Source organism: Botryllus schlosseri, chromosome 5 (genome assembly GCF_051294905.1).
Source record: "Botryllus schlosseri isolate E-star chromosome 5, Bs_hap1, whole genome shotgun sequence".
NCBI lineage: Eukaryota > Metazoa > Chordata > Ascidiacea > Stolidobranchia > Styelidae > Botryllus > Botryllus schlosseri.
In genome coordinates this window covers 8,627,433-8,639,194 of record NC_137240.1, presented here as the reverse complement: position 1 = coordinate 8,639,194, position 11,762 = coordinate 8,627,433, and the positions used below count along the sequence as shown (strand labels likewise).

Here is an 11,762-nt window from a genome sequence, read left to right as displayed (position 1 = left end):
GCATACCTAGGGGCTTGAGGTGTGTTATTTCACTTGTTTTAGGGGGAGGTGGTTATCGCTACGCTGTTTGACTTTGTTGGTGAAAATTATTTATCCCCGCATTGCGTAATTTTCTTGCTTTATACCTCGAAAAAATATAATTTTTGCCGGTTTCGCTAGAATGTCCGTGAAATTGCAAAGTAAACAATTTGACAGCTCTGCAGGAACTAGGTTACACAACGGAACCTTTTGAGTATCTCCTACCCTACTAATTCAACAAAAATAATGAATGTAAATTTTACCAGCAACTTTTGCCAAATTTAAGTGCAACTTTCTCGCGATTTTAGTGCAATAAAAACTTGCCCTAAATGATCATTCAAGTGATTGATTTTGCTCGCTCAATTCTATGTGCGAGTTCGAGCTCTACTTATGCAGAATCAGATGGACTACAGAATCATCTCTTCGGTGCTACATGTTAACTAGGCTGGTCATCATCATGCAATCAACGCAAAAGTAGAGGTACAGTGCCGACAATTGACCGCTCAGGAACCAGATGAAGTATATTGGCCTGGTTCGAAATGACCAATAACCAATGTTTCCCATAATTTGCCACGAATCTGCGCGCACCCACCAACTTAATGCGCGATCTCTTGGAGATCTGCGCAAAACGACCAAAAAAATGTCTTCCCTTCTGATTTCTTGCGCGCGGCACACGTTTTTTCTGTGCGCGGCGACTTTAAAAGCAGTATCCGGCCGAGCATATGCGCAGCTTAGAGGAAACAGTGCCAATAACTATGGATATCGATGCGCCATGGACATCTAACAACCAATGAGGTGTATCGACTTATCGTGTAACTAAAACTAAAACAAATGGTCCCATACGGTAATCCACGGTAAGTTGCAACTGGACAAATGCTGCATGTCCTTATATTATATTTATATCCAATGAGATGGCGTAAACGTTCTGTTCTAGTTCGGGAAAGAACCTTGGAAGCATCGACACCAGTGGTTCCCAACGTTGGCGATATCGCCGCAAAGTGGGCGATTTTGCGGAACGAGGTGGCGAAAATACCAAAGGTGCGGTGTCTGAGGGGCGATTGGGGCGAAAATTTTAGAACGTCCTGTGAGATATCTTTAATTGACACGCAACAAAATGCACGTGGAAATGGCTTATTCGGCATGTATGACGCGAAAAAAGGTCCACCCAACGGAAAGTGGAAATTGGTTTTTCGAGCGCTTACGCGAAACATGGCCGTTTTTAGTCAATTCACCAGCGTTCAGAGTTAGGTGAATGAATTTTCCGCTTTTATCTCCTCTTTCTCGGATTCGTAAATATATGGCGGCGGAAATTTGTGTCGAGATTGATAAGGGGGCGATGAGTCGATAAAGGGTGGGCGCCACTGCTTTGCACTGTAAAAAGCGATGTGAAAAAAGCAGTATTTTATAGTAATATCCTCGAAGTTACGACTCTCTGCATGACGGTGACTGCACATGAAAAGCATGGTATCGAAACAAAAAAGAACCGCTCAGCTTGATCGAAAGTTATTATAATTCTCGTAAATTTGGCCTCAAATGTCACACCTTTACGCTTGTGAATAATAGAACGACATGCCGCCGTCGATGCTAAGTCATTGGCCAGAAACGGGCTAGAATGTCATAACGAGGTTTTATTCCCGCGCTATGACAGAGTTAGTCATTCACGAAGAAATTCACAATTGTATTCGGATCCCGCGGTAGCAAATATTTTCTGGGCTCAATAGATTCCTCTAGCAGCCACTAGTTTTTTTGTTGTTGTTGCAAACAAAATTGCGCTCGTGTTCACAGGGAACCTTCTATAAAAGTTGTTGTTCATACGAGCGATAACCTTCCAAGTGTTCACACCATCCGCAGTGGATACCCAGTGCGGATTTAGTCCAGTGCTCGCCGCCAGAGGGGGTGAATCGCAAGATAAGTCAGATCAGACGACATTGATGCATATATGCGCTGTTCGAATTAATTTGCCTATAGTGTCAAAATATCTACTCAACTGCTGTCCTCAGTTCCTACCATGCAGATTCATTTTTACATATGTATTCTGCCTGAAAATCACTCGCTCCTCATACCCCAGTATATTGTGACCATCAATCGTGGTATACATTGATACTAGATGAAGTTATGAAGTTCTGTATGAGTTTAAAGTGCATGATTCTGTGAATATTTCACGAATTTCCATTTTCGAGGGATCGCAGCTATATTTCAACTCATATAAACGATAATAGCTAGATATATTATGTGTAATTCCCAATTCAATTTTTCAAACGATATGATAGAACGCACTACTTCCATTCGGGAAATTTTAAATAGTTATTAGTGAACAGATAAGCCCCAACTCCTATAATGCCAACGGCTACTGTCAGAATGACTTTCATCTCTGTTTTCATCCGTAGAAACACCGGACTCTCACGCAAATAGTCCTCCACTAGCGACGCGCCCTTGTTTTTGTGCGGGAAGGGTACGTCCGGGACTGGTTTGCCGAGGAATTTGCATAGAGGCTCCCAACCTTCTTTCATATGGAATTCAATCATTTGATCCTTAGGAGCTCTCTGAAAAAACATGTTTACTTATTGGTCCTGCTGACAGAATATATCATCATTAAAACTAGGGATGGTGTGAACCTCTGAAAGGATCAGGTTCGTGTGAACGCGAACCTTTTTGAAAGGTTCTGTGTGAACGCGAACGTGAACCTCGTGACGTCACGTACCGTCATATTGCTAATTCCAACCCAAAATTTCAGTGAAGTGATAGCCTATATTCATGTACTGTACACGATACCTAGCGCATGCAGTTGAAATGCAATATATGTCAACCAAAGATGTTATAATGAAGTGTGAAGCGTAATATATGAAAAAGGTTCACAGTGCTGAACCTACCAAGGTTCGTTTGTGAACGCGAACCTCTACATTTCCGAGGTTCACACACAGAACGCGAACGTGAACCTCACGTTCACACCATCCCTAATTAAAACCCGAATACCAAAATGTGTATCGAAAATAAATTAGGAGGACAGTGCAGGACAGTGATTAAGGTTGGGTAGTGACAAACGATATTTTTTGAGTGCTGAAATTACACGAATATTTGCATCTGTGTGCCTTGAAGTCGACTTTTATCAAGATATACGTCAGCCTATAAGCTTTGTTCACAAAAGGAGTTCGTGTACCATCTTAAAACAGTACATTTAACGCTCTCTTATTTGAGATCTCATTCCATGCCGGTGACGTCATATTTCGGGATACGATTGTTGATATAGAATGTTCTTTTCAATTCTCCACTAATTGCTCACGAATACCCCTGACGAGTGTCAGCCGAAAATATTTGGGTTCATTGCAATATGAGTATTCTATTCTATTTTATATTGAAGCTCTGTACCTCCAAGAACTTCTCTATTTCCAATAAAGTTATATTATTATAAGCAAAAAATTTCTTCCCAAGTCATTTGTCATTTGTTACGAAGTGCAATGAAATTGATACATTTGAAAAAATTCCCTTCCTATCTTTAATGTAATCAATGTAACTGGCATTATTATCTTTGTGGTCGCATAAAAGGAACGTATTTGAACTTTCCGAATCATCCAGACCATTGGGATGTTGTGATACTCAATTCAAAATCGAATATAGAAATTCTGACACCGATTTGTCTTCATAGAGCATTTCTATGCTGATCAGTTATGCATTGAAGATTAGGAAACTAAACGTAAATAAATAAAGACGATATGCGAATAAAGTGGATACCAATATTACAATAGGTCGAATCTTAGGTCGCATTGCAATGTCAGGACCGGGCAATAGTGACATTTCAGAGCTTGATGCAGCAGCTGTATTTCGTAAACCCATTTTCTAATACCTTTGGCCGCTTGTATCTTACAATCTCCACTTTCTTAAACGATTTAATTATTCATGAGCACAGAAATCAATGGCTGTGTTTACCTCTAAGACAGAAGTATTGTGGTCTCTGTATCTTTTCTTGGCTACAGTAGGGCTGATTCCTTGATATGCTTTATAGAAACACGTCGAAGAAGAACCGAAAACGATGCGACCTGCGTTTAAATATTTGAAAACTTGCTCTCAAACGAATCATGAGGAATATAGATGAATTTTGCTCCTACCAACATGATGGCTATACCGAAAGATAGAGCGTGCTGTGGGTGAGAACCAGGACAGAGCCTTCAGCGCATAGTTGTCTTCGACACTTTGCGCTTGCTTTTCCCAGCTTTGAATCCAGTCTTCTTCGTCCTTGCGTCTCATGAATACTAGCTGTGATAGAGAAGTAGAACGTCCATTCCGAGAATTTCGTCATGTTTACGCGGGGTTGCAGAGGCTTGCACCTTCACAAATATTGGTTCATTACCTGACCATAATCACGTCATCAGATGATTGACATGACGGCGCCACTATTATAACTCCATATAAGTTAACTCCCGAGTATCTATTCCGAGAAGATCTCCGGAATATAGAATCTTCATCGACGATTACACTTTCCAGATCTGACTGTCGCCACGAGGGTAATTAAAGTCTGGACTGCCATAAATAAAACTCGTAAAGCGTTCACGTTTTTGTGTAAGCCTTTAGTATAGCAAAGAGTGGTAAGAAATCAACATGGGAATTGTGTTTCCTGAGGTATGGGCCTCTGTTTACTGAATATATGTATTCAAACAATATATTATAGATAAAACAATTTCGGATTAGCGATAGAATGTCACTACACGAAATGTTCATGATAGGGCATACTACACTTTACCTACCCAAAATAGTGGTTTGAAAAAGTACATTTCGCCGCGGTGGAATCAAAGTAGCTTATTTCCATCTTTTTAAAATTTGGAGATCCATTTATGAAATCGATAGAAGGTTTTTGCAAAATTTTCATATATTTTCAGCCATCTCTTGTCTATGATTATGTGTTTGACATTGCTTCACATTGCCGAGATATGGCCAACAGAAATTGAAAATACTTTACACATAATTAATTTACTCAAAATATGTGGCATGAACAAAACCTTGCGACAATTTGCTCTATGGGCGTGGGCTAGTATAAATTTAACAATTACTCGCAGGCAGGGTACATATTTGCGGATTGCGGCTGACGTAAAATGATGATTATTGACACTACGGATAGGTGCAAAATGCGAAAATATATCCGCTTACGGTTATACATGGGATATTTCGATCAGTTGTTATGAAATTTCACTCGCAAGAGGGATGAAAAGATATCTCAAAACTACTTTTAACTTTAAAAGGTTTAAAGTGTAATGTAGTTAATTTTGTCGAAATATCGTGAAGTAGAAATGGAAGTACGGTAAATATAACCTCTTGAGTATGTTTCGCTAGTATACAAGGCTTATACTTGAGAGCTGGGTAAAATTAGAAGTACTTTATAATTGATCACCGTTGAACCATATCGGAAATATTGGCTACCGCCCTGATGCAAACAACAGTATACGTCTTTCGCAGCGGTGGACAAAATAGAACGAACCCTTTACTGAATCACACGTGAAAGTCATGTAAAATTAATATCACGTGGAAGTGAAAAATGCAGTTATAAAAAGTACAAAGTAAATTAATTCTGAAAACTAGATTGGGCCGAGAATTCACAAAGTTTTAGCAGTTAATCTGGTTATACGTACTTACAAAGTGCAAGATGCGTTTCAGCAACTAATGCAGAAGGACATGACAAATATCATGACTAATCGGAGGAAATATTCAGTATATAATCCGATATTGTTATACAGCTGCTATTTAGCCAGTTGTTATGACAATTCGACTCATAAACGTGATGCAATCATATCCCCAAACTGCATTCTACTTTAGAAAAAAATATGTGAAGAATTAAGTAGTTAACTTAATTTAATAATCCATAAAAGTATGAGTACTTCGTTATTGACCCCTCGCTGGTCATCCGAACCATATATATAAAGTTCATCGCACGAAAGAGAAACTAAATGAGCAGTCGTGTAATTTCAAAGCTTACTTTGCAGTCGGGAAACGCCTCCAGTAATTCTTCCCAGAAAACCACGATCGGAATATCCATCGTCGCGTCCACGTCTTTGTACATATGATAGAAATCTTCTTTGGTGCCGCCTTTCGTTAAAATTTTCGTCCACTCGTCTCGCAAATAGTAGAAATTGTGTTCGTAATCGTAGACGCTGTACCCCAGAATCTGCAAGGCTTGATTCATCGTCTTGGTACCGGTTTTCGAAAATCCTACGACGAGCACCTTCATATCGTCAGTTTTTGCAATCAAGGAACGTAAATAATTCTATGAAAATCTTAATATTTCTGTCGGAGACCGGCGATCAAGACGTGATCATCCAATAGTTATCGTAGTTCATGAGTAGATTGGCTTACACGAGCGCATTCCGCCGGTCCTAAATCAAACACCACTATTCTCGTAACAACAGGTATGTTTGCATGCGTCAAACGATAGTATTTCTCGTAAATGAGCGGCATTGGTTGTTTTGCAATGACCGCAAAGAATGCTGTTCAGATGTTTAGATGTATATGATATCACCTCCCGCTATTCGCTTTACGGCGCCTGGCTCCGACACAAGTTGCAGTCGCACCTCTTTGCCAATTCGTGGTCTGAAACCCTTCTTTCGCAACCACCACCACCACAGTTAATTGTAGATCCACAACAGGGCGCGAATCTTTAGATACCGCATATTCCTCGGTATGGCGTAGCAACGACATTGATTTCATTGATTTCCATCAATGTCTAGTTTTAGGCTCTATAAAGCCAATTCCCGAATTTTCCTCATAATTTATGTTTGATTTCACTTCATGTGTTTTCCGTTCAAAGCTATCTAACTGTGTTTCTGACCTAAGCTCTAATATCCTTACATCGCTATCTCGTACAATGTCTGATAATCACTAATGCCCCCGAAGTGATCAGTCCTTATATTTGATGCAGCATCTTGAGAGTGCCGAACAGCGAAAATGGCAATTTAACGGTCTGGATACTACTGTAAGTGAACGTGGTCTGCGTCACTCCAAATAGTCTTGCACGTTGTATAGTAGGAATATTATACCCAATAGATCACACAACTTTATTTTACGATGTTACTTAGCACATATGACACCAGTGCAGACCTGGGAACTCCAAATATTTCCCAGAACACCTACGATATTACAAGTATCGACGATTGTTAAAACGCGGCATTGTTTGCCGACCTTGGTCGGGTTCTCTGCGCCGTCCCGATTTCAGGAAATTCACATTGTTTGTGTCACCACGTTCACACAGTCACAAGAAAGAAACGGTTTCGTCGTTCGGTCATAGTTTTACAAATAATTCGACAATGATTGTCAGAAAACTGTAAATTGCTGAAACCACGAGTATTAGAGTGGTGAATTTATACCCTTGCCGTAAGCTTTCGCGCAAAATAACACGAGTATCTAACCAAGCTATACCAGAACGACAACATCCCTAATACAGCAATGATAACTGATCAAATATTTGTGTCCATCTTAATATCAGATATGAAAGAAGTATGTACATTGTACACGTATATTTCCACTAACCACATATTCATAGAAATAGCTGACTAACAAAACCATATCGGCTGGGTCGTCCAGACTCAGCATATTCAAATTAGTAAATTGGCGTTGATCTCGAATATTCTCACCAAGAGCGTATATCTTTACACCCGAAAAGCATATGCGTATAAGTACATTTGCGCATGTGGAGCAGTGTCGTGCGGTCGAGGGAGGCAAGACAATCAGGGCCTCACCTGTCGTTAGGATCAATAACAGAAAATTGTGAAAGCCTCCAATGATTATAACACCAATAATTATAAATATTTTTTATCGATATTCATGAATGACAAGATGTTATACATTTCTACATCCAAGATCACGGAATTTACATATTCATTATTAAAAATGATACCTCGAAAAGAGAGGTGTGTCACAGCCCCAGTCCCACCTATGATAGCTCAATTGATCAGAAACAGCCCATAATTTGGTAATCATCAAATGCTCCTGTTACACTGCTTCCGAAAATCTAAATATTAACATCAGAACGCCATCATATTCACCAAGGAATGTGAAATTCGACTTTATGACGTCAATGAAAACGTAGTGAAACAATAACCAGGTGAGACACATATGAATTCGCATCTCTCATTGATGGCTAACAAACCGACAAGTCCGGCGCAGTGATACAATGCGCTATCATTTTCGCAAACTGGCGTCCAACATCTAGTGCAGAGCAACTAGGCTACATCCCCTTGGAGATGTGGCTGTTACGTATTTATTTCCATCCGCACTTACCTTCGTTGATATGTATAGTAACTTCTCACGTAAAGTGCGTGCTGTTGTTTCTGGCAAACATGGTGTTTGTCGACAACCATGGTCATTTACACCAGGCGAATTTTCTTTCTTTTAATTCGGTAGCTGCCGGCTCACTTCTAAGCTTTTATAAGATACCGCTTGGACGTATGAGATGGCAAGGAGAAGCCAAGACAAACCTCAAAGACAAACAGTGGCTCTAGTGGCGATATAAGTTAGCATAGTTCTTTATTATATTTGCAACACACAACAACAGTGGCGCTTATCGCCAGTGCAGGCCTTGTATAACACCACCGTTAATCGCAAACAACGGAATTGGAAAATACTATGAATGACCGGTTGAATACATTTACAAACCACTAAAACAGTGGCTCTAATGGCGATATAAGTTGGCATAGTTCTTTATTATATTTGCAACACACAACAACAGTGGCGCTTATCGCCAGTGCGGGCCTTGTAGCATCACCGTTATTCGCAAACAACGGAATTCGAAAAAAATACTATGATCGACCGGTTGAATACATTTACAAACCACTAAAACAGTGGCTCTAACGGCGATATAAGTTCGCATAGTTCTTTATCATATGTACAACACACAGCAACAGAGGCGTTTATCGCTAGTGTAGGCCTTGTAGCATCACCGTTATTCGCAAACAACGGAATTGGAAAAAATACTATGATCCACCGGTTGAATACATTTACAAACCACTAAAACAGTGGCTCTAACGACGATATAAGTTCGCATAGTTCTTTCTTATATTTACAACACACAACAAGAGTGGCGTTTATCGCCAGTGTAGGCCTTGTAGCATCACCGTTATTCGCAAACAACGGAATTGGAAAATACTATGATTTACCGGTTGAATACATTTACAAACCACTAAAACAGGGGCCCTAACGGCGATATAAGTTGGCATAGTTCTTTATTATATTTACAGCACACAACAACAGTGGCGTTTATCGCCAGTGTAGGCCTTGTAGCATCACCGTTATTCGCAAACAACGGAATTGGAAAATACTATGATTTACCGGTTGAATACATTTACAAACCACTAAACAGGGGCCCTAACGGCGATAGAAGTTGGCATAGTTCTTTATTATATTTACATCACGCAACAACAGAGGCACTTATCGCCAGTGCAGGCCTTGTGCGCCACGACATTGCATTTATTTGCATGCAGCTCGGTATCTTTGCTTTCGGTCTTTGACTTTTACATGCTCGCGCACTCCCGCACTTTCATTCATTCTCGCTTTTCTTGCGCCCACTTTGGGTCTATGCTGCCGACTTTGGAGCCCGGCTTACTCTTCCTCTGGGCTTTTTCGGCGATGAGAAGCCCAGATTACCTCCGACACATAGAAATATGGTAGAGCCGTGACTCGAACCAGTCACCATTGTTGGTGTTGTGACGGTGTCGCTACAGCACACTGCGCCACTCGCTTTCCCAGTTGGCATAGCTCAATGTTCCGTTTAGTTTTTTGTATACTCTGCCGTTAGCCTTGCGTACGCGTTCTGAGTATTACAAGAGATATTAACCGTAAACGCAATCGTTGGAATTTGGTTCATTAGGCTATCATGAAATCACGTTACGGGTTATTACGGTTATTCGAAAGACATTTTTGTGTAACTATAATATTCTTCATTTAACCTGCATATTGCGGTTTTGCACTGGCTTCTGTGAATAACTCATCTATTTTTCCGTAATTTTTTCAACAAAACTATAGCAATTCAGTGTGCCATTTTTGCTTTCTCGGAATTCGATGTCAATGTCGCCGACCTCATCCTAATGGCGAGTAGAGTAAAACTACAACCACTATCGGTTGGTTATATGTCGCCCATGAACATGTTCAGCATTTTCTGTCTTGTGGGATTGTTTGATGGAAGTATTTCATACTAAAAAATTCAACATTAGTTAGAAATTTGGTGGATAATAAAAGCATTTCCAATTTACTAATCTACTCAGAATGGCTTCGGGGACCAAATCGTTTGGCGGGCCGTATGTTTGACACCCTTGCATTACACTACCTCAACACTTGTACAGCCTGCGTTTGAATATGAAACAAGTCGATAACTGAATCAGCTACCATTTTTGGGGTCAGTATACCAACCATGAATCTCACTGCACGGCACTCATGTGTAGCCATCTTATGAATAGCGATTAGGTTGAAGCAAATAAAACTTCTGTTTGTCCAGTCGCAGCAATACATCATCGCAGTTGGATATATGACGTTAGTACAGTGGTTCTCAACCTTTTCAACCTCTCATAGGGACAAATAGTTCGCGGTACGTCATACCACTTCGAGTACGGATGGCGAATAGCGTTGCGGTACGTCGCACCACTGTTTCACAAATAGGACGCGGGTTCGAGTCCAGAATCCCTTTCTAAGTGTGGAATAGGTTCATCTAGGCTACTCCTCGCTGTATGATCTGCATAATCATAGTGTCTGTAGCGCAAGTGGGCCGTGCGAAACGTTGTCATCTGCGGAATCATAATAAGCAATATTGGTCTGGTGTAAAATGAGCATCGATGACGAAGATTTGGCAAGATTATGGCTATAAAAAGAAACAGAAAATGGTCATAATCCTTCGCAATATGTCATTGTTCAGCCTCCGGCTCTGATGCGGTGACTAGAAGATAAGGTGAACACTGAACATCCTCGGCCATACCTCAATATCACGGCCCAATTGACCGATTGATATTCTTTTTTAGTACTCATCGCCTCTAATGCTCCAATATATGGGCGAATTTGCGCATCACCTGGAGGCGCTGGAGATTTATCTGAGATTCTCATCTCGTGCGACGCTACGCTCAGAGCGCCGTTATTAGGGATGGTGTGAACCCTTGAAAGGTTCAGGTTCGTGTATCGTACCATTTGTATCGTAAATGCTAGCAGTAACTGCTGAGTTAGGCCCAGAAATTATCGTCGAGATTGCCGAGCTGAAATCTTCCTTAAATATTCATCAGCACTCGAAGGAACTGCGCCGCATTGCTCGGAAGTCATATCAGCCTCATTGAAATTGCAAACAGATACAGGCGCACGGCATGACAAGGCAATAATAAACTTCATTCCATAGTCTACTTTTCATTGTGACGTCATAAAATTAATTTTTCCTCAGTTAATGCGTTGTGGCTCTTTTGAAGTTAAGATTTTTGATATGTGGCTCGCGCATGAAGCAGGTTTGCCCACCCTTGCTATATTAGGGTTGCCATACGTCCGGAATTTCCCGGACATGTCTGGAATTTCAATGTTAAAATTGCGTCCGGGAGGAATTTCTAAAATATGCCTAAATGTCCGGAATTTTGAACTAAGCTCATAATATTTTCCTAAATCCACATAAACAATATTAATTTTGGGCATATTTATGCTACATGAAATTTTTCTTCGCACTACGCGTGATTTACCATCACATATGTTGGTTTTAATATGGGGCTATACCACCCTCGCAAAAACTGTGATCAAAAGTAAAT

At 40.5% G+C, this 11,762-nt stretch overlaps 1 protein-coding gene across 1 annotated transcript; it reads right to left on the bottom strand.

Annotated features, from left to right (window-relative positions):
* Positions 1 to 2,071: 2,071 nt before the first annotated feature.
* LOC145438896 (uncharacterized) lies at positions 2,072 to 6,362 on the bottom strand. Its single transcript, XM_080316280.1, has 4 exons — positions 5,981 to 6,362; positions 4,122 to 4,269; positions 3,943 to 4,052; positions 2,072 to 2,561 (listed from the first exon to the last, which is right to left on the bottom strand). Exons 1-4 carry the CDS (start codon positions 6,230 to 6,232, stop codon positions 2,295 to 2,297), a joined length of 777 nt encoding a protein of 258 aa, XP_080172406.1. The 5' UTR covers positions 6,233 to 6,362; the 3' UTR covers positions 2,072 to 2,294.
* Positions 6,363 to 11,762: the final 5,400 nt, after the last annotated feature.